This window comes from Trematomus bernacchii, unplaced genomic scaffold, assembly GCF_902827165.1.
Source record: "Trematomus bernacchii unplaced genomic scaffold, fTreBer1.1, whole genome shotgun sequence".
In the NCBI taxonomy this organism is placed as follows: Eukaryota; Metazoa; Chordata; class Actinopteri; order Perciformes; family Nototheniidae; genus Trematomus; species Trematomus bernacchii.
In genome coordinates this window covers 1011329-1037382 of record NW_022987689.1, presented here as the reverse complement: position 1 = coordinate 1037382, position 26054 = coordinate 1011329, and the positions used below count along the sequence as shown (strand labels likewise).

The following is a 26054-nucleotide window of genomic DNA, read 5'->3' as shown; positions in this document are numbered from 1 at the left end:
GCATCTAATGTTAAAATGTGATTTAAAGCATAGCAACAACAATTTGCTTAACTCAATAGTAATTGTAAATATAACAGACACATTCCTCGTGCTCATGTAATATGAAAGTAAAGTCAGACTTTGATTCTGGAAAAAAACCCACAAATGTCCAACTTGACCTACCAAATTGTTGTTTTTTTTAAACGATTCTGTATGTGAATTATATACCAGGAAGGATGGATTGGACATGTAATGATTGCCGTCTCAGTGTAATGCTCTGCTGATCCTACAGTATGTGCTTTGTGACATTGTTGAACAGTACTGTAAATCTTCAAAAAAGCAGGCCCTGCAGCTCTGTAGTTTATTAAACTGATTTAAATTGTACAACCATATCACAGCAGTGTGCACACACAAACACAGAAGCAAAAAACATGAGTATGTTAGCTGTGACCTCTGTGAACCCTGTTCACAAAGACTACAGGCAAGCAATGTCCCTAACCACCAAGGAGACATAAAACATAACATCATGGGACCAACAATTAATAAGTGAACATTTCATTTAAATTAAGTTTTTTACAATAATTCTAATGAGTGAGCAACATTAAATAGACATGCATTTATGTCAGTCTGCATGCCGATGTTACGTACAATTCTACAGGGATTATCATCAGGAAAGGGTGGATTTCAGATTTATCCTGCCATAGGCACAGAGCGTCCACACACACACACACACACTCACACACACACACACACACACACACACACACACACACACACACACACACACACACACACACACACACACACACACACAGTGCATGGTCTGAACGCTTCAACATAACGGACACAAATAGTGTGCAACACTGACACCCTCTGGTCTAAAATGTATTAAGGTCTGCATGCTGATTAATGTTAGACATTTGAGACTAATTAATCCTCTATTTTATATATTTTTTTATATCATGATATTCCTTCAAGTTCCTCATAATATGATCTAGTCACTGAGAACATAAATGCTATTCAGACTCAATATTATTTATTTCATCTAAAAACAACTGAGCTGTTATATTAAACAAAAAACATTTGAAATGACAACATTCAGTTCAGTTTACTTGCTCATAAAAAGGAATGTTTTTTATTGGATGTATTTATCATAGTGTAATTTATCATAGTAGATTATAAGAAAAGCAATAGTTACGTTTTTTTTTCTCTGTTAAAAAAAAGAAAAACCTGATCGTCGACAAAACCGGATGTTCGCCTGCACATGAGGGGGTTAAAGGGAATGAGCATGCTGATAAGTTAGCAAAAGATGCGTTACAAAATGAAATAGCAATACCAGTTTCACTTGGAAAAGGAGAAGGAAAAGCAATAATTAAGAAGAAGGGTATGGAAATATGGCAGATACCACAAGTTACAGAAATCAGTCATAACAAAGATCTATACAGAAAGGAACAGACGGGAGGAGATCATCATCACTAGACTCAGATTGGATCATACAGGATTAAACGGAACGATGTTTATAATGGGAAAAAGTGAAGTTGAAGAATGCAGGGGGTGTGGAGGGAAAGAAAATGTGGAACACATCGTATTACACTGCAACATGTACAAAACAGAGAGGGAAAAACTAAGAGACAGGGTCAGAGAGGCAGGAAGGGAGTGGAGCCTGATTGGGATACTGAGAACAGAAGATGTGGGGGTAAGAGATACCAGGAAGGCCATTCTTAAGTATTTGAGTGACAGGATTGATTGATTGATTGATTGGAATAATTTAAACCAACGTAAACACAGTGGTATAATTCCACAAGTGGTGATAAGATGATATGGTGATACACACTCTTGTACAGTAGGTGGTGGTATGCACCTTAAAGTTGTTTGCAATCTGCCAAAAACCGAGAGAAGAAGAAGAAGAAGAAGAAGCAGAAACCGGATGTTCAGTGGCACTTCCGGTTGCAACGGTGTAAAGATGTCGCCGTCCTTATTTAATTTTGTGGACGCTAAAGACAAATTTACGGTGAGAATAATCACTTTTCTTCCTTGAATGGAGTTTTATGTTATGCTATATGCCGTAATTTACACCATAGCTACGTAACAGGCGTGTCACTGCTTGTTCTGTTAGCTAACTAATGTTATCATAGCATGGAGCAAATGCTAAGCTAAGCTAACAAAACGATATCTAACATACATGTTCTCTCATTATGTTCTCTTCACCAACAGGCGTCTGCCAGAAATGCACTAATTGGTAAAACTAGCAAACCTTTGGTAAATGCTTTCAACCAGTTTCCTGGACAGTAAGTAACGTTTATCTCAAAGCCTCTGTAGATGTTATGACTACATCAATGAAATGTCCTTTAATATAACTGTTAAATGTTCCTTGTGTTTCATAGTGAGGCAGAAAAGAAGACTACATTTGACCAGGCGCTGAGAGGGGTTCTTGGTGATCAGATTGTAAGTAAAATAGGTCTATTTTAATTTAATAAATCCCAATATACGATACAGGATGTGTATGAACTAGACATTGTTGTTGTTGTTGTTGTTGTCTTCAGGTTGAGCAGAAGGCCAACTGTGATGAATACCTGTCTCTGATCTACTTGAGTATTGATGCAGTTACAGAAGGTTTGTTACTGTATATTTTTGGCTTGTGAATTAAAGAATACTTGTTTTGTTTCTAACTATTAAAATTGCCCACACTGCATGCGGTTACAAAACACTCAGAAAGAAGTATTAACCGCCTGTTTTAACTCAACTTTCAGCAGCTTTCTTTCAAACAGACACACAGTACTATGTACCTTCATAAACAACAGAGATGAAAGAAAATGTAGACATTACAATATATACATTTAAAGGATTGAATGTTGTTTTTTATGGCATTACTTTATGCTAGTGACTTGATTTCTTACATTTTCAACTTTATTCAAGTCCCAAAACACTGTATAAATGTCCCTTACCTGGCCCTGCTGCTCCGGTTTTATAGCATGTTTAGATTTGACTGCTGCCATCATAATCTTGGCTAATATGGTTGCTGCAGTGTTTTGACTACACACAAACTGTACCACAATGTTCCTTTTAGTTTTTGATGCAAGCTTTGAAACTTCGCACAAAGCTTAAGATGTTTAATCGTGATTTTGCTTTCCCCCCTCTCTTCATGTAGGCATCTGTTCTGCTACAACTCCTTTCCTTCTGCTGGGAGACGTGCTGGACTGTCTTCCTCTCGACCAATGTGACAGAATCTTTTCTTTTGTTGAGAAGAATGTTTCCACCTGGAAATCGGTAAAAAGAAAAGTCTCATTAAACGTAGTGAAGCAGTTATTCAGCATAGATCATTTAATGACAAACCTGTACTCTCCTATTTTCCATTCTACTAGAACTCCTTCTACACTGCTGGGAAGAACTACTTGCTGAGGATGTGTAACGGTAAGGATAGTTTTTCCTTCTTGTTGAAGATGTTTCAATGTGATAGCTGTTTATAACACACCTCTTAATCCCTGTAGATCTTTTAAGAAGGCTGTCCAAATCCCAGAATACCGTCTTCTGTGGACGAATCCAGCTTTTCCTGGCACGTCTCTTCCCTCTGTCGGAAAAATCAGGTAAACAGCATTTGTAAAGATGATCTTTGAATGAACCAAACAACTGAACTACTCATAGATGTTACTTATAGCATAGTTTATGATGTCTTTATATAATACTTTCTATTTGTCTTTTCCAGGTCTCAATCTGCAGAGTCAGTTTAATCTGGAAAATATAACAGTGTTCAACAAAAATGAACAAGAAAGCACTCTCGGCCTGAAGGTAAAGTGTTAAAGCCTCATAATGACTGTTCAAATGTTCTATTTGAACCAACATTTTTATTAAACTGATTTTATTTGTCCATGTTTATAGCACACAGAAGAAAAGGAAGATGGCATGGAGGTGGAGGAAGGAGAAATGGGAGAGGATGATGCTCCTGCACCATGGTAAGCAAAAATGCTCTTTAAAGGTCCCATGTCATGCTTTTCCGGTTATTACCCGTCCCCTTGTGTGTTATGAAGGTCTTTCTGCATGTAAACAGAGTCACAAACCCTCAAAGTGCACCCTGTAGCGAGTAAAACTCTAACACAGAAAAGACCTGTCTATGCTGCCCCAGAACGCCTCGTTGGAGATTTCTCTTTTTCCATTGTTTTCTTCCCGAGTACAGTGACGTGACCATACCCAGGTCCAAATGGACCAATCCGTGGAGCTCCTCACACACACACTCACTCAGCCTTATCTTTTCTCAGCCGCGGCTCCGTGGATCTCCACTGGCTTGTGTCTGTTTATAGGTTTAGAAAAAGTGACCGTAACCCTATTATTCCTTTCAGCTCCATTCCTATTGACTACAACTTGTACAGAAAGTTCTGGACCCTGCAGGACTACTTCAGAAACCCTGTGCAGTGTTACGATAAATTCTCCTGGATGACATTCCTTAAGGTAATTCAATTTGCCTTCCTTGCTCTCCGTTTTTATCACCAAAGTAGAAGCTTAGAAGCAATGACTCACTTCCGATGTAAAATGGCTTTTTGTCCCGCACAGTTCTCCGAAGAGACATTGGCCGTGTTCAAGAGCTTTAAGTTGGATGACATGCAGGCCTCTAAGAGAAAGCTGGAGGAGCTGAGGGCATCTGGAGAAGACGTCTACTTCGCCAAGTTTCTAACCAATGAGAAGGTGAGAAAAAAGCTTGTTATGATCCCTTAAGTTCATACTAAACGAACAAAAGGTATCCCAAAGTTAGGCATTTCTCAGATTTCCCAGTGTACTTTCTAAAGGCAGTGAACACTTGATAAAAGGGTTTATTTGGACAGATTCACAGCAGGGGATTCTATTTCCATTTCCATCACGCCACTACCCACTTGATGTTCCACTGGTCTGTTCTCATCACACGGTATTAGGCTGTCAAGATGTTGCAATAACAACCTGGGATTGCAGATTCAGACTTTTCACCATCTTCTTCACATTCTCCAAACCTCAATCATCAATACATGAACTTTCATCGTTGGTTCCACTTTGTAAGCAACAGGCTCACAAAGTAGTCTTAAATGTTGAATATGTTGTTAATACTTGGCTTCTGTAGAAAATGTACTTCACAATGTGTCCATACCATGTAAACAGAAATGTCCTTTTGTATATATCACTGGATATAATTAATTTGTGGTAATGCAATCTGTGTTGGACATGACCTCACTTTTCTGTTTCGCTCTTCCTCTCCAGCTGATGGACTTGCAGCTCAGCGACAGTAACTTCAGGCGGCACATCCTGCTGCAGTACCTCATCCTCTTCCAGTACCTGAAGGGTCAGGTCAAGTTCAAGAGGTAAAGCATGTCTCTGCTCGGACCCTAAGAACATTACATAAAAAGATTTGACAAAAATCTTCATAGGATTCATAATGTGTTACATCTTTATCTTATACAGCTCCAGCTGTGTTCTGCATGATGACCAGAGCGCGTGGATTGAGGAGACGACTAAACTGGTTTATCAGGTCAGTCCTAAATCACGCTGACAAACATTATTCTATCCGGCGATATCTAGCAAAACTGATAACTATGTTTCCATTTGGTAAGCTTCTGAGATATAGTTTCATGGCGTCAAGAGAAAAGTAAACGTATAGTGATCTGTGACTGTTGTCTTGCAGCTGCTGAAAGAGATCCCTCCTGATGGAGACAAGTTTGCCACCATGGTGGAGGTAAGCCATGCTTTTGGAAAACTATAATTAAATATTAAATTAGGTTTGTTTGTACACATTGTGTCAAGTTTGTTGTAAGAGTTCACGAGTGACGCTAGAAACGTTCTTCTTGACAGCATATCCTCAACACAGAGGAGAACTGGAATGGCTGGAAAAATGAGGGCTGCCCGAGCTTTGTGAAAGAAAGGTAGAGAAGATATTTATTTAAATGAGTAATGAATCCATTATTACAGCAACATATAGTGTTGTGTGAGCTTGGTGTAGTCTGGCATAATGACAGTTGGTTCCACTTCTCTTTATCAGGACAGTAGATGACAAACCCAAAAGACCCACGAGGAAAAGACAAGCCCCAGAAGACTTCCTCGGGAAAGGGCCGGACGCCAAAATATTTATGGGAAAGTACGTGATCTAATCCAGGAGTGGTGTAGTAGTTTTGTAATAGTATGTCTCAGTTTGAAACACTGTAATAATATGCAGTAGGTCAGTATATTAGTGTCCATAACTCACACTGCCCTGTGTTTCGTTAGTGATGAGTTGACTCGGCTGTGGAACCTGCACCACGACAACATGGATGCCTGCAAGTCAGACAGCAGGTACATTGAGAAAACAATTTCCCTTTCTGTAAATATTGAAAATTGTTGGGTTTTTAAATCTGATTTCTTTCATTCAGGGAGTTCATGCCATCATTGGACGAATTCTTTACGGAGGCTATTGAACAGGCCGACCCTACTAACATGGTGGAGGATGAGTATAAGTACGTTGGCGCTGTGACGTGTTTTATCAGACATTTTTGAACGAGCCCCCCTTATTAAAAGATCATTCCCAGTTCACTCTCTGTGTGCGTTTGTGTGACTCTTCTGCTTGTTGTTGTCAATAATGACAGGGTCGTGAGGAACCCAAACTACGGCTGGCGCGCTCTGAGGCTGCTGTCCAGGAGAAGTCCTCACTTCTTTCAACCGACCAATCAGAAGTTCAAGAGCCTGGCAGACTACCTCGACAGCATGGTCAGCAAGCTGGCCAAAGAACTGCCGGTGAGGACTTCAGTTTCACTTTAGAAAGAAGACATTATGCTGCTCTCAAACTGTTGACAAAGGCTGATTCTGTTTTTTGATTTGATCCATGCAGAAGGATATTCCCTCTGAAGAGATCAAGACAGGAGAAGAGGACGATGACGATAACGGAGACAACCTCCTCAAAGACAGCAATGACAGTGAGTTGGAAAACTATTCAAGTCTTTTTCAGGGTCCCATCCACAATGATACATTTTTATATTCATATCTATACGTTTCTACAACAAGGTTAAGATTTATATATTCACACGCATGCCTATCCTAACATGCATCTGCAACAACATTTCTCATTCCCTAGCTTGACCTCTCTTACTGAGGTCCTATTGTGATGATTAAATCGCCTCCCATTTCACTTATGAGCTCATTTCCACTCAATTTACAATCAACAGTCTATTTTTATTGTCCCTATTGTGTCTTTGTTCCAGGTCCGAGCATACAGAGCAAGATGGTGACCAACCAGCAGATGGATGACTTGGCAGCCAAACTGGGCGCAGAGTGGAAGGCTCTGGCGTCTCATCTGGAGATGAAGGCGGCGGAGATGCGTGAGATCGAGACAGATAGTGAAGATGTTGACATGCAGGCCAAGCTGCTGCTGGTAGCCTGGCAGGACCGAGAGGGAGCACAAGCTACTGTGGAGAGCCTGGTGGCAGCTCTGAACTCTGCAGGGTTCTCCCAGATCGCTGACTGCCTCAATGAGGCTTAAGCTACGCTACTTAAATAATCAGTACCTCCAATATATCACCGCATCTTTTTTACAACAGAAACAGTTGGAGACTTACATTTTTGTATGTAGTATAGGTTAAAGCGTACTGTTTTTTCACTGTGAATCCAATAAATGTTCTTTTTTTAATAAATCATTGTATGATCATTCATTATTCTCACATAAAAGACCCTCACATTTTGGTATAACAGTTTATTTTCACCACCTATGAAAATCAATAACTTATTACGGTTAGGGCTTAAACATGTGGCAGGCTGTTTAGAAGAGCAGTGAAGTGTAGCCTCTTAAGAAGTCTGAAATCAGTGTCGGCAAGAACAATGTTCAAGGCTGGTGGAGTAAATCACGGTTGAATCTCAAGTCTTTATTTAAACACACAGTTCAACACAAGGACAAACTGTTCTAAACCGGTTCCCCACACACTTCCCCCCCCAAAAAAAAGCATTAGTGAAGATTTGGCAGAAAGAAGCTCATCTGTCAATACATTTTAGAACAATTCCAGGAGATGATGTGAGCCAAGCACTTAAGAAAAGACCTGAGATTGAACCCAAGTTTCCCAGCAGGTCAACACGTCTTTACAGTGATGTCAAAACCTCCATAATACATCTGAGACGATACAAGCCAGAATGTCAGACCGCGGCTTGGCTAGGCATTTTCGTACACGTTGATTAAATGACTAAAGAGAAATATTTTGCTTTTATGATATGAGCACCTTAGCGAAGGCTTTAAAAAATATACAATGTGTATAAAACATTTAATGAAACTGCAGCGCTAGACTGAAAATCCTCTTTCAAGGATCCAGTCCAGAGATTGCCTCGTCAAATCTCAATTTTTAAAGCCCACTATAGTTGAATATTTAACACCTTTTGACAGAATTTGTTTTACAAGCATCTGTGTTGGTTACAAAAACAAACAAAAAAAATTAAGGTCATCATCTTTAAAGACACCAGTTTTATTGCACATCTATGCAGACAGTGCTTGGAAATGGCATTTTGTACTCGTTGTCTTTGTCTTGGAGGATGTCTTCCACAGCTACTGATCCTCTTGGAAGATTTCCAGCCTGCGGGGGCCGTACAGAAGAACGTACGCTATATGCCAGTCCCCCCCGCCGGACAGCCGCAGGATGTCCTCGGGGGTCACCAGGCTCACCTTGTCGTCGTCAAACTTCACCCACTCATCTGAGGCAGAGAGCACAGGAAACATTAAAGGTCCCCTATTACACTGTTTTTCATCAATGTATTAAAGGTCTCGGATATATACAAAACATGTCTCTGAAGTGTTTGGCTCCAAATACCAAACAGATCGTGCACTGTAGCATCCCATAAACCCCTCTGTTTCAAATGTCTTAACATTGTTAAGACATCAAGTGGCCAAAATCTGACCAGCTCATTTTCAGACAGGTTTTTATATAAATGGATCAGGACAAAAAGAGAGAGAATCTTTCTTCCTGAAACTTTCAGAATCTCTTTACACAGAGGAGACAGATGTTTATGTATAAAAGACATGAAAAAGTGGATTTTGCATAATAGGTGACCTTTAAGTTCCTCAACATCTGTCTAGCTTCCTCTAGGCTTTTATGACTTGTGACTGATCCAAGTCACATATATATACTGAATGTGGTGCAGTGTGAAACAGCCCCGCTCACCTTCTTTCCTCTTGACCCAGCCCAGGTAGTGGCCTGAGGAGCTGGAGCGGCCTTGGTGTGTGAGCACAGCCTGCAGGTCGTAGTAGCCGCTGTTGTTGGAGCCCAGGTCTGCGGGAGAAACAGCAGCGTGTCACAACTCATCCAACCGCGGATAATCATTGACACAAACAGACCTTAAATAAGCTACCCTCAGATGACATTACAGGGCTGGATAACAGAGTTTGATGCAACAAAATGTAGCAGGGATTTCAACACTTTTAGAGATGTGACATTTCATTTTGGTAAATTCAAAGTTTTCAGTAAATTAAGAATCACTATCTGGCTTTTTGACAACATATTTTTTGCTGATTCTTGGCAGCAATACTGGATTTTTCAGACAGCTAAAAGCAATTTCCCCTTATGGTGGTAGAAAAGTGCCTATTTAGCTGTTTACATTTGATAGAGAAACCCATATTGATTAAGGGATTCTTATTCTTTAGCATCCCTGCCAGTACCTGGAATATAATATTAATAATACATGTTATTTATATAGTATGGTGCTCAAAACACTTAATATATATGCTAATATATGCTACCCTAGTCCTTGATGACACACACCTTTCCCCTTTATGCTGATATGGTCTACATAACATCATGGTAAGATTTCTTTGGGCATTTCACCCTTAAGAGTGTAAAGACATACCATCAGGGAAGGAGAAGGGCTCATATTTCACTTTTTCTGCAACTCCATCCGGTTTCTTCACCACCTAATGTACAAAAGAAAATTGTGAGTAAATCTCCAGAACTGGCATTACATGATATGATCATGTGGGAGCTTTTATGCTACCAAGCTGAGCATGAAAGGAGGAGACAATTAACCAAGAGAAGTTGCAATAGATGTGCTCTACCTGTTTCTGCGCATTCTCTAGCTTCTTGTCCTCGACCACCTTGAACTTTGACCTGATGGGGAGCATTTTCTCCTGGACCTCCGCGGTGCACAGCTCGTAGACATCCAACATGAGCGGGAACTTGACATCCTTCAATAAGACAACATTTTTCTTTCTTTAGACTTTGCATTCAATTATAGTTAACAGTCCCTGTTTCAGATAAGTAAGTAATACTAATAGTGACGGCTCAATACAGACCTTAAGCACTTTAGCATTGACGGACTCCTTCTCTTTGTAGAAAAATCGCACCATTTGAACAGTCAAGTAGGCAGGGAGACGGCTGAGTTTCGACTAGACGGAGAGGTAGGAAACATTTCAGAATGTGAACATACACTAAAATCGAGTTTGTAGATAAAGAGTAGACATTACCACTTCTGTTAATAGCCAAGAAAACGTAAAGGAAAAAGAAACACTTACAGATTTTATATACATGGCATTTCTTTCCAAGGATGGAGACATTTTTGTGATTTCTTCCTGCAGTCTCTGAAAAGAGAAAAAGGCAGAAAACTGAATTAAATCCTCTAGAAACAAAAATAATCACCCTCCAGTTGTCTTATGTATTTTATTTATTTATTTGGCTGTGAACAGTTAAATGTAAGGTACCCATGGTCGCATGACTTGCTAGACTCTTGAACCAAACGTTGTGCTCCCCTGTTTCGATGCATTTCAAAAAGCGTAAAGCTGCCTGTTTCGGAACGTACCAGTCTTAGTCCTGTTGCAAGGTATTTGACTTCTTGGTTGATGAAGCAGCTGAGCTGGAGCTGGTTTTCCTTGCCTTTGATTGGCTCCTCGTCCTCAGCCTCTGTGCATTTCATACTGAACACGGGGGTTAAGAAAAAGCCAAGAGGAGTAGTGTCACAGCAGGGAGACATTTCTTGGGTCTTACTTTAACACAACTATGACATTGCACATCACTGATAATGACCAAAACCTCCAGTCAAACTATACTGAACAAGGAATAACATCAACGGATGCAGCTGCAAGGATACGAGGTTTCGAATTCTACGCCGAAGTACTGGTCAATGAGGTTCTTCTTTGTGGAGGCAGAGGCAGCTGCGCTCTCAGACTCGGTCTAAATGTTTAAAGACAAAAGGGGAACGCATTATTCAAATAACGCCTTCATCGCACAGGGTAAAGAAAAAAAGAGAAATACTTTACCTCCATGGGAGTCTCGGGCTCTAGTGGCTCCAACTTCTGCTGAAGCACTCTCATCATCTGCAGCCAGCACTCGTTGGCATCCTGAGAGAACAAAACAAAAGAAAGTTGATTAAAAGAAAAATGCAGGTACAGGATTTGATGCATGGCTGAATGAATGTTAGTGATAGTTAGTGTGGTGACGTTTCTCACCTGCTGGAGGTACTGTCCCTGGTCCCCCTTCTCAGCGAACTGTGGAAAGGCCATGTGAAGGAACTGCAGCAAAATGATGGGTGGCAGGCTGGAGGAGGTCTTCTCCATGGTCTCATACAAGTCACGAAGGGCTGAGGATGAAACAATAAAAGATATTAGCGTTAAAACCATTAGTTGCCATGATTTCACAGGGTTAAAAATGCACTATGCCTTATACCTGCCGTGATGTATTGGGATGGGGCACTTGCTCCTGAAGATCGCAGAGCACCTGCATACCTACAGGGAGAGAGAAGGTTTCAGCAGGAGCCACAAAACAACCCCACCTACAAGGGATAGGAAACACCCACTTTGAAACATTCATTATATATGAAATGAGGCTCAACCCACCTCCTAAGTGCAGTTTTGAGCTCTGGCACAGAGCGCAGGCACTGCACTGTGGCATTCATGTAGCAGGTGTTGCCCAGGTTTGTCAGCCCACAGGGCAACTCCAACTGAAAATAACAAAGACGGATGAGTTCCTCTACATTGTTATGAATGTAAAATACAATTTACAAAACATATACATAAAAAAACAAAAGGGATCTGTCTTCTGTTTGGTTTTAAACCAAAGCTTGCATTGTCACAGAAAATGTTTTCTGTTAACAAACAGGACTTTGCTATGAGGAACTGACGATTTCTTAACAAAGATGTTAATCTGATTTCCCAATATGTGCATATTAGTGTTTATTTAATATATAACATTGTCTACTTGGTAAACATCACATGGGGTAAGCATGTTTAACTGGCAGGGTCGGTGCGCAAAACACCAATCACCATATTTGTTTTAGGCTGGTAATTTTGAGGCTTACTCACCGCTGAGGCCAGCTGCTCCTCAGTCATGTCTTCTACAAACATGGGCCGGACGGCGGGCTCCTCAGGAAGGGCTTCTGCTGAGCCCATCATCAGGAGGGTCATTCCCTACAAAAAGTAGAAACACACAGAAATAAATTACCTATTTGTTAAAAATGCATTTAGTAGTATAGGTCTGTGAAATTAGAATTGCTTGTAATATGCAATGAAACGGATCAAAATACTCACATTTTTAAGTTTAATGTTTCCCCATTCATCATCCTAGAATAAAACAAAGCATTGGTTAGCTTATTAATAACAGTTAAAATAACACATCTTTTACATTTCCCTGGTGTGAAAAATAATGAATAAAAATAATTAAAACAATAACGTATCAGTATATCTTAATAATTTCCAACGTGGCTACCCTGTCCATGGCACACAGCCTTCTTTGCACAAGGTTTCATTTAATGCTCAGTTTGTTGTTGTTCTCATTTGTTTAACAGCTAAGCATTATAGTGTTCAACAAACACAATTCAAATGGCAGTAAAGCTACTATTTTGACCCTATAATAAACACACATTTGATGTTCATGTGAACATGTACAATGGTAGGGATCGTCTGTGCTTTTTAATAGTTTTGAAAAACAATGTGATGTCTAGAATACACTGGCTTAAAAGGATATACTTGTAAGTAGGACCAATTGTTGAATGTTTTTTATGGAATTTCTAAACAAGAAAAAAGTGGAATATTCCCTAATCCTTCAACAAAAGACAACCTGCAGCACACATTTTCTTCACATGGACCAGAGGACTGTTGTTGTTGTCAGTACCTTCAGAGTGCCTCCCTTCACCATGACCTTCTGTCTGTCGGGCTGAACTCCTGACAGGGCAAAGAGCTGAGCCTTGAAGACCATGGGAGGTTCCTCTGTGTTCAGCTCTACTGCATCAAACTTCTCTTTGCCCCATTTCACATTTACTAAACAAAAGACAAGGGATAGTACATAAGCATACGTTAGAATGTCAGTGTGAGTGTTAGGTTAATACCATGACTTTATCAATCTGCTGCCATGTATGACACAGCATCTAGTTAGCAACAGTAACGGTTAAACTGCTACATGGAACCAGATAGCTGCAGCCCAACTGAGCTAAAAGCACAACGTGAAAGCATACATATAATTCCACTTGGCTGACAGTCCACTTAAATAAAACTGTTGATCAGCCATTTTAGAAATCCAAATAAGATTGATATCATGTTAAAATGGTAAACTCTACTCTGTTCCGTGGGCTTTGTTTGTCTCCAAGAAGCCGCAACTGCAGTGAAGGGTTTCTAAAGTGTACAATCATGATTCGGCTAGCTTGGTTAGCAAGGCTTGACGTGTTTTTGTACATTGTAAAATCCGTGATGTGAAATAAAAAGGCGGCGTTACATTGAGTAAACATACGAGATTATATCTTAAGTATTTGGGCTGTGCCGAGATACAATGTCTTTAAATAACTTGTTAAACTACCTTACTTTACTGTTACCTGGCTAACATAGCTAGCATTAGCTGGCACTTAGCAACAGTAGCTGCTTTTTGGTTTGTCAGATGTCAGTTAGCAGTTCCGGCTAAACCAAACTCATACTGTAAACTCCACATACAAAGTGCGTTAGCAGCGTTACACCTTTGTATATCCTCCTGTCTTTAAATACTTTATGAATAATAATAAAAACTCCAGTAGTGGCCTAACAAGATTGAAAGACTGCCTGCTAGCGTTAGCATGCTAACTGCATATCATGCTAACACTAGCAAAGTTAGCATGCTAAATGTGTTTACTGCACTAAAACACGTGTAAGAGTGCATGTTTATCCAGTATTTTCCAGTGGCAACGAATGTGTTGTATTCATCCATTATCCTACCTGTATACACCGGCATATTTGGCAACCTTTTACTTCCTCAACCCTTTGTTTTTTCCTGTTTCGATCCACCGGGGCGCGAATGAAGTGTTGGCTAGATCTGTCTGAACTTCATTCAAACAGAATGACGCTGCAACAACACGCTGGGAATTTATCGATGCGTGCTGTAATCTACTAGCAATCCTGCCGCTTGCAATGCTCCCAGACTGCACACACCCAGATCAGTCAGGCATATTAATAACAGTCTTTATGGGAGGGCTGTTGTAAGTGAGGTTTGCTCAGTCCTAAATATTCCTAGCAGGTGATCCCCTGCATTATATACAAACTCACCTGAGTTTGTTTATCCCTGTTATTGATGCTCCATGGATGGATTAATCTTCCAAATGGAGGGCACACATCGATTCATAACATGTATGTGTAGTGTGTGGGTATATGTAGTGAAAACTACTATAATGAATGATAAAGATATGTTTATTGACATATCCATCAGTGCGGACTTCAATGCAATTAACCATGCAAATTATCCAAGACAAGAATAGATCATAGTTCCAGTGCTTTTTTTTTTTAACTGAACACAAAGTTACAAATAAAAAGATTGCGGAGGTATTCCATAATCCTTATGTCTCTCTCATTATATACACTGTAGGGGGTTTGCATTAACGGGACATTACCGTGTTAGAGAAACAACATGTAATTGTTAACAAGGACAATCAATGACACATGTGGGCTCGCTTTAGGTACACCATCTCGAAATTTGTCTTATGATATGAACCGATTCTAGGGACTGTTTTGACACGGCAACTCTATTGCAAAGTGTCCGTAAAGAGGAAACCTAATATATATATGTTATATATTCAAACCAGAGAAAATATGTTCCAATAAAACCACACGTGTGGCAATTTCTTAAAAAACTAAATGATGGAAGAGTTGAGATTTGTCTTGTTATGGAGGAAAAAAAGAAAAACAGATATGGCAGTAAAATCAATATCCAAACGTTAAGGCACTAGGTGGGCCAAATGCTACACCTGTTTAGTCTACAAATAATTTACAATTCAAACAGTGCAGTTTTACATTTGTTAACTTAATGTTTTCCTTTTGAACCATGTATCTATGAATCAATGTAAGGCAATACATTACAAAAAAAAAAACAATACGAGAAAAAATGACAATGTACCAAATAAACAGAAAAAATCAATTAAGTTTTAAGACTCCTATATGCCATTACAATGGAATATTCCTTATGGCTTGGAGCAATAAAAATAATTATAATAATAAAAATAATGCATAGATTTAAATGATGATCTTGCATGCTCCTCACTCAATACTCAAAACATCTAATACTTTATGTCCCAATGTCCAAAACCTGATAAGTGACTTGCAGAGTGATACGAATAAAGGCAAAAAGGCCAGAGATATGACAAGAAGGCATCTGTCTTTTTTTGTTTGTTCCTGAAAACAGAAGTATGCTTGCATTAGCTTGACAATATGTCGTGTGAAGGGGAAAAAAAATTACAAAATAGATATTCATTTTCCACCCTTAAGACACAAGCACTCACTGCAGATCTGCAATCCCTGTATGACGGTACCTTAAACTGAACACATACTTGCAGGAGTCCCAGCAAAACCCCCATTAACCTTCCCATTTCCATTACAACTGTCATATAACATTAAACACAGTATGTCTCCATGACATGAGTCCCTTTATCGCTCCACTGTCCATCTTTATTTCAAGACGAGTGTGCCATCTTCTGGTAGAAATGGAGAGCTGCAAGTTTGTTGAGTTGACTGACGTCTCTTCTGTATGTGGAAAGGTGATGGAGGTGGGTATCAGGCCTCTTATTGTCCATGATGCCTTGCGTCTGACATGTGTTGCAATCTTCCAGCGCTGGATATTTATCGATATACATTTTCTTTTTTAATGAATTTTCTATGTAATTCAGGAATCCCAGTTGTTTTTTTTGAAGATGAGGAAGGAGGGAAAGTTTAGAGTCCAGAAAAAAATCCAAAGGGTTCAGATGGTTAGCTGAAACAAAACAAAAACAGAGACAGGTGTCCAGTAAAAGAGCGACATTATATTTGCCTTGGTTAGTATCCCAATCTAAGTCAACATACACTGCAACACCGTTATCACCATTGCATCATGTTCAACAGGTCATGTAAAAATCCTTAACGTGGATCATTCTCAGGAAGAGTTGTATAGTAAGTCTATGAGTTAGTTACTGAACCCGACAAAACATTAGTGCCAATTAGAAAAAACCCAAGTGTCTACTGGAAAGAGCCCAGGAGTCAACCAAGCAACCAACCAACCAACCAGGAAGTGTCTCGTGTTAGAAACACCCAGTTACACAATTAATAAATAGACGGGTTTTAAAGCTGTAGAGAAAAATCTAAAAATCAACACTTTGTGAAGAAGTTCCTGTCAACAAGTGCTGGATGTTGTGTCTGCTGCTTGGAGGCTGGACTGCGCTCTGCTACAACACAGGAGACAAACAGCAGGTCACGCGACTGACTTGACCACATCTCAGCCCACCAGAAGGGAAATAATAAGACTTCTGACGGCAGCACACCCTCACTTACTTACTGCCTACAACAACAGTACAGTGCCTTATTGTGTCTCAAAAGCCTAAACATTGGTCACAAATTGTTCAAGTTACCTCAGCTTTCCTGTATTGGCTTTAGGGTTCTTGCGGAAGGACTGGTTTGGTCCAGAGCGAGTGGACATGGTACGAGGTGAGGCTCTTGAAAATGTGGATGGTGGGGTCTTGGGAATCTTCTTTCCAAGGTGGCCAATCCATTTCTTCTGCTCATCCTGGGTCAGGGCCAGCAGGAGCATGTCCCGGGCAGAGGTCACATCGTAGTTTACTGCAGGGGAGAGCACAGGGTGATGCAGAGTCAGTTCGGACAAATATGACCTCTAAACTACCCCGCATTACCCCGGTCTCTAAGATATATAAAAATAGCTAGTTTTGCCTAAACCCCCAGAGATTCAGTGATCTATACAATACGAGTGACTACTTGTTTAAGCTCTTCTTCATGGTATTTCATTGTACTGTATTCATTTAAAGGACTGTGAAGATACTGCTACTCACAACCAAATAAATGTTACGTACAATTAAGAACAGGAAGTAGAAGTCAAATATACATAACATATATATACATGTAATTACTGTTACAATTGTACATTTTGGTAGTGTTATGTAATATCAAACGTTTTTTGTGGAGGTTTTGGATTCTAGGAGCACAATAAGAGTTTATTTAGTGCGTCCCCGTTTTGTTATTCCTGTGCAATAGGATTAATATTTACGCCTGTGACACAATACACACCCCTGTCGTTGGTTGCCGTATGTAAACATAACATAACTTTTGTTTATTTACAAGAAACCGGGGGACATTCTGCAAGTAACCTATTTGCCACATTTCACTTTCAAAAGTCATTGGGGAAATCACAAATGCTTTAACGAAAGAACCTTGAAACATTCAGTTTATGTAAGCTTGTATTCTCGAAAAACCGCCAACAACACCAAGATTGTACCTTTGCAAGGAGCAATAACGTCCTCCTTTTTGTCGAGGTGGTCTTTGTGGCACTTGACGTGGCAGCGGCGACACTCCAGGGCCGGAGGCGGCTTGAAGACGTGCCACAGAGGCTTGGAGCAGGCCTCACAGTTGGAAGGGAAGTGATACAGCGTGGGGATGAACTCGTGGCCTTTGTGTGGGAGACAGTTGGTCTTGTCGCCCTGTGGGACTGTCTCCATGTCCGCCTCCTTCCTGCACTCTCCCTCATTGGCATACAGAATCTGAAACGAGACAGAGTACGTCAAAGGAATCTGACAAGACAGACATTTCTGAGGCATAGCAAGGGCCTCTGTGAACACATCTGCACTAAAACAAACATTTTAAAGCAGACTGCAAATTTGAGGATTTAGAGAAATCTCGAGCATCCAACCTGGAATATTCTTGGAATTTCTTCTGTCTCGGCTCGGTACACGTCTCCTTGTGTGACTGGTCTCACGTGAAACAGTTTGCTGCACAAGGAGTAACAAAATGAGTCATTCCATACCAGAAAAAACCCTAACCTGAAACACGACTTCTGGAGGGTAATTCCTTTTCATGCAGGAGGAAAAAATAAATACTTACTCGATATCTAGTACCATTGAGGGATTGGACTGTTCCTTATCCTGCTCATCATTGTAGAACAGAATCTTCTTGCTGCTCACCACCACATACTGGAAATATTTAAGAGGACAATGAGAGGAAGACGGATATTGCCCTCAAGGGGTTTGCAGCATTCTTAACACTCCGTGACATCAACACAATGCAGGTGCGCAGAGGAAAGGCCAAATAAAACACAACATACCTGCTTCTTCCAGCCGTAACGCTTGATATTAGCACGGTTAGGAATGGACAGCCAACCCTCCAATCTGGATTCTGAAAAAGCAGCCCAGATGAAACAAAACTTTAAAATGTATGCAGTTGATTGAATGTACTTTTGAAAAAAGGCCATGCAGTGGTTAAATCCAAACTCAACTGGAGAAAAAATGACAAAATTCATTATTGTTTCAGAACAGCAGGTGTCAATGTAACTGCTCTGGAGTAGGTGATTATAGTTTAGATATCCCATGATGCCAATACACACGCCCCATGCAGGAGGAAGACATAAACGTCCCTGCTACAGTTAGCAAAGCATGGAAGATTTAATTGTTTAAATTATGTTAAACGCTAAATGAGTTCTGCAGCAGGAATTAGTGCTTATTAACACTCAATTACCTTAATCACTCACTCCTTTAAGAGAAACAACCATGTGCAATGCAGGTTTTTAAACATTTAAAATGATACATTTCAAATGCATGCTGCTGAAAACAACACAAGTTAAATGGGACGAGTGAACTAAGAGGGGCTTCTCTAATAAATGTGGCACTGTGAGGGAGGTCTTTGTGTCCAAACGAGCAGTACTTTTAGGTGAACATGCCGAAAAACACAAGAGTGTTAAGTCCTTCGAAGCACACAGCCCTATGATGAGCTTTAAAGAGCCTTTTCAGTTTTAAGACGTGTTTTGAATGGTGCTGAGAGTAAGGCGGTAAACCTCACAAGGGGCGTAGTTTAGTAACATGGTAAGCTCTGATGTGGTTACTTTACCGTTGGTGCTGACATTGTGACATTTAGCAACCTCACAGCCAGCATCTTTGCTTTACATCCCCTTGAAAAAGGCCGTATAGATGATGTTGGTCAGACTGTTTTTGACAATTGGGAAGGATATGTTCCAAACTACTCCATCAGGCTTCTTTCAAAAGTCTTGTTGAGTTCCCCTTAATATCACCTCTGATAAAAGAATACTTTAATAAAAAATATCAGGGGCAAAAAGACACACAACAGCTGCAGCACAGGCCAGGCAAGAGGGGCTTGTCCACTCAGTTACTCACAGAGGAAAAAGGAATAGACGTTACAAAGATAAGTAGAGAACCGACTGGACATGAGGGAAATAAAGAGAGAATGATTTAACCACAGGCACCATATGAAAACAGACCTATGACAACGCATATTTGTGAATAACATATGTGTTAGAGGAGTGACTTGTGAACAATTGTTAATCATCATACAGCAGTGAGTATTGAAGAGAAACTTCAAAAACGAAACGTGAAAGACTTCCTCATCTTTGTGAACCAAAAACCACAGTCTGTTGATCCGACTCAATACGAACATAAATTCATACCCACGTTAAGTTTAAGGTAAAGTAGCCGGTTCAGTTTTTCATATTACACTCTTTTAGGAACATTGTAGCACCTATTGTAACCAAAACCAGGCAAGTCAGGAGTTGTAGAAATCTACGCATATTTGAAAACATGTTACCACAAGGAAATGGTGGATACACATTATCAACCCAATACATCTTGGATGATGTTTATCAAAATGTGATATTTAAAAACAAGGGCCTCTGTTGCTTTCGTTCTAATGACTCATGAAGTTGGTGGGTGACTTTTTGCCGTCCAACCGGTGAAACCTAACTCAAACAGTAAACAAACACCAACATTTTAAAGCTCCATTAAACTAATTTAATTGTTTAGATTTGTATCAATAAGACTTGATTCCCAGACTACACCAGTGCCCCGAAAGATATGAAAAAACGTTATTTAGACTTAATAGCGGCTGAGGATTCCTGCATCTAGGACTTGACTTTCTGATGTGAAGTAACATTGGCAGCATCATCATCCAGTCTGTGGTGACCCTACCTGCGAGGTTGCTGTCCGTCTCATCCGTCTGCAGGCTGGTGACGCTCGAGTTGTCCATGCGCAGCTGCAGGTCGTTCAGTTTCTCCCGGAGCTGCTCGATGTCGCTCTCCTTGCTGTCCAGCTGCATTTGAAGCTCGTTGCGATACGTGCACTCCTCTGTCAGTTGCTGTTGGTGTCAAAGCCATGAGATTTAGGTTATAATAGAGTCTCTTTTTATCTTACTGGACCAGGGGTGTCCAAACTACGGCCCAGGGGCAAAAGCGGCCCGCAGGCCATTTTGAATCGGCCCTCAGCTAATTAAACAAGAATAATGAAATATGGCCCACAAATGAAACTTGTGCTTGTCTTATATTGTATTTCTTAAATATATATGTAAAAATATATTACACAGTATTCATGTGTTAATAAGCCCATTTCCAAATAAATTCAGTTAATTAAAGTAGAAAACATGTTCCAACAAATCTAAGATGATAAGAAAAAAGCCCAATAACTTGTTTACATAACAGGCTTGAAATGTACCCTTCATATTTCCTCTTATTATTACATGACATGTCACTTGTTCGATGCTTTTATCCAAACCGACGTACATACTCAATACTGTGGGCAATCCCCACAGGAGCAATTTGGGGTGAAGTGTCTTGCCCAGGGACACAACGACATGCTGACTGCAGTGGGGTTTGAACCTGTGCTCCCCTGATCCGAACACCAACGCACTAGTCCACTTCGCCACACGCCTCCGTATTATAACAAAATATTGCTAACGAAATAAATTAAACCCTATGGAGAGCTGTGATGTAGGCTTAAAGCATTTTCAAGTATCAAGCATAATTTACTTACATTTGATTGATTTCGCTAACTTATAACTTCACTGATAAGGCTACCTCACCTCTATCGAGTGGCCCAGCCCTTCGTACATTCTTCTGTATGTGGCCCTCGGAGAAAAAGGTTTGGACACCCCTGTACTGGACTATTGTATACTGACACTCGTTGACTTACCGCCTGCATCTCGCCCAACTCCTTCTGGTACTTGATGGCCATGTGGTTGAACTTCTCCTTCTCCTGGTTCAGATCCAGCTGAAGCTTGCGGTTCTCCTTCTCCTTCTTCCGCAGGTCGGCAGTGCTGCCCTTCTTCTTGTGGTCCAGCTTCATGTCCTTGCGGTTCATGATCTCGGCCAGCTTGTTCACCGCCTTTATATTGAAGTGGGTAGATAGATGGAAAGCATCAGCCACCACTCCCCACGCGCTTTACTGGTGTGTACAACTGAGTGAAAAGGCTGCGTGTTTACCTGAGTCTTCAGTGTGCGCTCTGTGTTCAGGACCTTCTCATAGTTGGCCTTGATTGTATTTGCGATCTCTTCCTTCTGAGCTTCATACTCTGTCGAGAAAGAGAGACTCGTTTAACAACCAATCATAATGCAACAAGAGATGTGAAGATCAACAAAGTGAGGGACAGTACCTTCATTCTGAGTGCCAAGCTTCTCACTTAAGTCCGACTTCTCTTTGCTGAGGATCTCCACATCTTTGGTCAGAGTTTTATTGGAGTCCTCAAGCTGCAGGGAAAAGTCAATATAATCAGTTGTTCAGTTTAAGGATTGAGACAATAAATTAAGATGCAACTAATATGTATTGTGCAGGGAAATACAAAAAAATGTTGGATTTGCTTACCCGTGTAATAGTAGACTCCTTCTCCCCTACCTCCTGCTTATGTCTACTTGTGGACTTCTTGTTCTCCTGGCTGAGCTCAAAGTACTGCTCCTCCTGCAGAGCCCGGGCGAGCTGCTCTGACTCGGCCTTGGTCACCGTCAGATCCAGCTGGGCAGACAGGGAGTCCCTTTGTACGGAAAATAAACAAGTTTGATATGTTAAAAAAACCAAAGAAAACAAATAAGCATGCCTGTTGGTTATCCTAACACCCTGATAAACGCTCTTTAACAATGTGTAAAACTGATATTTGGGAGGTAACATCAATAAAGTGATGGCCTGGAGGCATTCTGTGAATATAATTGCGTCTCTTACCTTTCACTGCACAGCTCCTGCACCTTTTTATGAGTGTCTTGTACCTGCCGGTTCCTTTCCTCAATCTCCTCTTTTAGCTCCTTGACCTGAGTTTTGTAAAGCGTCTGAGGGAGGACAAGCGGTTTAGTCGTCGGCTTTCACATTTCATAAAGAGGACACGGACATCTGGGAGCGTATATACTTACAGAAAAATACTGTTCGGCCTCAAGCTGGTCCTGAAGTTCCCTCATCTGTCCCTCATTGCCTCTGTATTGTCTGTTAAAACATCAACCAAATACATTCAGTACTTTCATTTCTTCAATCCAGCACATTCTTATCAACAATGTTTACCCAGGTAAACAGAGCCGGCCTCACAACCAGCAGCAGTAGCCAGAAGATTAGCATCTGAGCGTGGCGCTGGACTAAAGCCTAATCCTTTATTGTAAACACTGCCGCAGAACAGATTTGGCATAGTCACACTCTAAGCTGGAATAATAGCGCTTATTTGCAAATAGAGGCAATTGCAGGTCAATTCACGCCTTGACTCCCAAAGAGCATTACTGGCCATTGTAGCAACAGAACATTAGATCTCCTGGCTAGAGTTACTGCCAGTTTATTTCAGAGTAACAGGAAGTGGCAGAATCGAGGAAGCTAACCCAAATGATGATCATTTACATGGAGACACAATCCATTGTTGTTAGTGCATTGACAGCACTTGCTACATTTAATGGAAGAAAAAACAAGTCATACATTTTATAAATCGATATTTTTCAGATTGTAATGCCGGACAAACTCACTTGGTCAGCTGTGCCAGTTGGAACTCCAGCGAGCGCTTGCTCTCCATCGCCGTGTTGAGATCCTGTTTGACCTGTTTCTCTGAACACCGCAGCCGGTCCACTTCCTGCGAGCGGCTCTTCAGGTCGTTCTGAGACTGGACTCGCTTGCTCGACTCCTGTTCTCCCTGTATCCGCAGATTCTTCACCTGGGGAAGGACGACACAAGAGAGGTTAGACATCACTGATACCAATCACAGGGGGCTAGCACAGTAAACGGGATTCCTTACCTCATCTTCCAGCCTTTCTTTTTGCTTCATCAGCTGCTCCATCTTCTGCACGGACTGCTTGAGGTCAAACTCCAACATTGAGCACTGCTTCTCCACCTCCACTATCCGGCTCTCCGCTCGCATCCTCGCTCCATTCTCCTCAGACATCTTCGACTGAACAGCTGGAGGAGCAAGGTGACAGAGAAAACAGTCATTTCCTTTTTCTGACAGAATATCAACATCTGAAGTCAAACTGAGAGTCCATCTTTCTGGTATGTCTACTTCCTAACATTGTTCTTGTATTTATAATAACTATTATAATACAGGTGCGGAAAGAGCAAGAACAAAATGTGTTGTGGTCGTTTATCCATGTCTGAACAACAGTAGAACTAATGTAACATAACTGATTTAAAACAAAATCAGATTTTAGGTAGCTTTTGATCACCATTTTGATTTCATTCTCTATTACCAAAGGGCAGGGTATGAGCTGTACTTGTTTCAAATGAATTGTTTTCAGTACATTTCAGTGTGTTTTTGGCGCTTTAAACTCTTGTAGATTAAACAAATGTCTTTAAAACTTGTTCAAATCTTCTTCATGGACATAAATGATCCTTAATTACAAGCAAGAGATTTAATAGAAGACCTTTGCCTTTCCCAGCATGTACAAGTACGTTTTGCTGACAGATAATCATTCTCTTGCTTAAACGTTAGATTTGTAAAAAAGGAACTGTCCTGACATGCTGGCAGGTTAACACTCCTTGAATTCCTCCCACCCAAACATCCCCTGCAGGTGAGTCAGACCAGAACGATGAAACAGGAAGAGGAAGGGGAGGTCGGGAAGAAGTTGATTAAAATGTACGAGGCAATAAACATTAAAGAGAGCGAGAGAAGTTCAAGTAGGATTCAAGAAATAGAAAGAATAGAAGAACAGTGGAGCGGGGCATGCTCCGACACAGGTCATACCGTTCGTGGCAGCTGATTTGGCCTCTTCGATAGACTCATATTTGTCGGTGAGCTGTGCCCGCGTCACCCGGTGCTCCGTCTGCTCCTGCTCCAGACGCTGCTGCAGGGTCTTCAGTTTGTAGTTCAGGTCTATCTCCAGGTTGTTCTTTTCCTGTGAAGATGGCCAACAACATGAAGGCAAGCTAAACACACAACTGACTTTTTTTTTATCTAGTTAGCGATGCACAGAATAATAGCAATTTCTACATTTCACAGGTTGAAAGGACATATGTATTTGCACATTATCACTTCTTGTGTGTACCTTCTCCAGGTTGTTGCTCCTCTCCTGGGCCTGTTTGCGTTCCGACTCCACTTTAGTGAGGCTGTACTTCAAGTTTTTGTTGTCCTCTTGCAGCCCTGACATCCTCGCTGAGAACAGATAATAAAGACATGTCACTTTCACTGTATTTATGATATGAAGCTGGCATTTTTGTGGAAAACTCTTTTCATCAACAGCTATTCAGATATGTAATGCCTTCACAGGGCATATGCAGGAAGTGAAATTCAACACCTTTTAAGACCTTTTTTAAGACCCTTTTCATACATTTTAAGACCTCATCGCCACTTCGAGTTTTAACCGGTTACATTGGCGACACACTTTACCTCACATTTACTACAGTATTGATTGTCCTTCCTCCTTATCTTCCAACCATTTGGACACAAACTTGCATTTCCCCATAGCGATGTTGTTTAACAACCGGCGTAAACGGACCTTCGCGCGCTATCAAGCAGTGAGCGTGCGATGTCCTGTTCAGATGACGGCAAATCCAACGGGATGCCATAAATAAACTACAAAGAATCACGCTACACACCTACGCAATGATTACATTCAGGCAGACTTTAGAATACAACCTCTTTGGACAATTTATATACTTATTGAAAACAAGCTACAAAATGTAATACCTTAGAAAATGCCGTTTAATACTTTTTAATAGCCTTAATTTTCGCGAATTAGATTGATCAACTTTTAATACTTTCTAAGACCCCGCGGACACCCTGCTTCAAATGTTTAGAACTTTTACCACAAAAATCACTTTCTTCCTGTTCTTTACATTTCTGACTTTCAGGAAGATACTTTGAAGCCTGTTTTACCCATTGAATGCCATGAATTACAGAAGCTTGTTTCTATTAAAAGATAGCCTGCTCACGGATAAATCAGACAGTGATTTGGCTGCTGTGGGCGCTGTCAGTGCTTGGGCACGTCCAACTCATCAGTGGGACTAAGGGATAGCTTCTATTACGTGGCAATTCTGCAGCTAAGAGATTACAATTCTAAAAGTTATTTTAAACCACACTGAAATGGTTTACTACAATTCTGCCCTGTTTTTTCTTATGTCTTAGCACTTTATACTGTCTTTGAACTCTGTGATAAACATCAAACCAGATTTTTGTGCTGGATTTGCATTCATCATCGTTTGTGTGTCAGTGGGTCACCTTGCAGCTCCATGATCTCCTCAGATCCCAGGCTGTAGTTCCTCCTCTCTGAGTCCAGGTTGCTCTGAAGCAGCAGGAGCTCCTTCTCCAGCTGGGCCTTCTCCCCCTCCACGGCGCGGCTCCTCTCCTGCAGCTCCCGGTTCAAGCCCTCCAGCTGGCTCATGGACTTGGCCATCTCCGTGTGGCTCTTCCTCAGTCTCGCTGCCGTGTCTGACTCTGCACGCAGGAGGTCATTGGCCTCTTCCATCTGTCAATC

The 26054-nt window shown here is 40.9% G+C and overlaps 3 protein-coding genes across 5 annotated transcripts in view; 1 reads left to right on the top strand and 2 right to left on the bottom strand.

Annotated features, from left to right (window-relative positions):
• The first annotated feature begins 1901 nt into the window (after positions 1-1901).
• Positions 1902-7598, top strand: thoc1 (THO complex 1). Its single transcript, XM_034137705.1, has 21 exons — positions 1902-1990; positions 2194-2267; positions 2364-2424; positions 2523-2592; positions 3128-3246; positions 3342-3390; positions 3468-3563; positions 3683-3765; positions 3856-3929; positions 4314-4422; positions 4525-4656; positions 5200-5300; positions 5401-5467; positions 5621-5671; positions 5788-5858; positions 5975-6070; positions 6199-6264; positions 6342-6425; positions 6555-6702; positions 6797-6881; positions 7167-7598. Exons 1-21 carry the CDS (start codon positions 1907-1909, stop codon positions 7442-7444), a joined length of 1998 nt encoding a protein of 665 aa, XP_033993596.1. The 5' UTR covers positions 1902-1906; the 3' UTR covers positions 7445-7598.
• A 204-nt stretch (positions 7599-7802) lies between these two features.
• On the bottom strand, positions 7803-14373 carry usp14 (ubiquitin specific peptidase 14 (tRNA-guanine transglycosylase)). The gene is made up of 16 exons (XM_034137707.1): positions 14105-14373; positions 13038-13183; positions 12455-12487; positions 12230-12334; positions 11765-11868; positions 11595-11653; positions 11378-11508; positions 11189-11269; positions 11020-11102; positions 10732-10846; positions 10448-10513; positions 10229-10321; positions 9992-10120; positions 9787-9850; positions 9105-9212; positions 7803-8637 (listed from the first exon to the last, which is right to left on the bottom strand). The coding sequence occupies exons 1-16, from the start codon at positions 14118-14120 to the stop codon at positions 8492-8494; spliced, it is 1479 nt and encodes a 492-aa protein (XP_033993598.1). The 5' UTR covers positions 14121-14373; the 3' UTR covers positions 7803-8491.
• A 183-nt stretch (positions 14374-14556) lies between these two features.
• Positions 14557-26054, bottom strand: part of rock1 (Rho-associated, coiled-coil containing protein kinase 1) — a 34381-nt gene continuing 22883 nt past the window's right edge. The window contains exons 16-34 of one of the 3 annotated variants that reach the window (XM_034137750.1): positions 25799-26045; positions 24627-24733; positions 24326-24476; positions 23384-23544; positions 23118-23302; positions 22527-22596; positions 22342-22445; positions 21991-22156; positions 21782-21875; positions 21612-21700; positions 21322-21513; positions 20326-20491; positions 18456-18526; positions 18236-18324; positions 18045-18123; positions 17634-17895; positions 16756-16963; positions 16503-16572; positions 14557-16124 (exon numbers count right to left, since the gene is read on the bottom strand). In XM_034137750.1, coding sequence (XP_033993641.1) covers positions 16521-16572; positions 16756-16963; positions 17634-17895; positions 18045-18123; positions 18236-18324; positions 18456-18526; positions 20326-20491; positions 21322-21513; positions 21612-21700; positions 21782-21875; positions 21991-22156; positions 22342-22445; positions 22527-22596; positions 23118-23302; positions 23384-23544; positions 24326-24476; positions 24627-24733; positions 25799-26045 — 2493 coding nt within the window. In that variant the 3' untranslated portion in view covers positions 14557-16124; positions 16503-16520. Of the gene's footprint in view, positions 16573-16755; positions 16964-17633; positions 17896-18044; positions 18124-18235; positions 18325-18455; positions 18527-20325; positions 20492-21321; positions 21514-21611; positions 21701-21781; positions 21876-21990; positions 22157-22341; positions 22446-22526; positions 22597-23117; positions 23303-23383; positions 23545-24325; positions 24477-24626; positions 24734-25798; positions 26046-26054 lie in introns of all 3 variants that reach the window. The other 2 variants (XM_034137749.1, XM_034137751.1) reach the window with 2 other exon arrangements.

Excerpts from the sequence above, each read along its gene's own strand:
- thoc1 (XM_034137705.1), top strand. The coding sequence starts at position 1,907 with ATGTTCAGTGGCACTTCCGGTTGCAACGGTGTAAAGATGTCGCCGTCC. Across the intron at positions 3,391-3,467 it reads CTTGCTGAGGATGTGTAACG|ATCTTTTAAGAAGGCTGTCC; the intron begins GTAAGGATAGTT and ends TAATCCCTGTAG. Across the intron at positions 6,703-6,796 it reads AGCTGGCCAAAGAACTGCCG|AAGGATATTCCCTCTGAAGA; the intron begins GTGAGGACTTCA and ends TGATCCATGCAG.
- usp14 (XM_034137707.1), bottom strand. Across the intron at positions 11,270-11,377 it reads AGGGACAGTACCTCCAGCAG|GATGCCAACGAGTGCTGGCT; the intron begins GTGAGAAACGTC and ends TTGTTCTCTCAG. Across the intron at positions 8,638-9,104 it reads CTGGGTCAAGAGGAAAGAAG|ATGAGTGGGTGAAGTTTGAC; the intron begins GTGAGCGGGGCT and ends TCTCTGCCTCAG.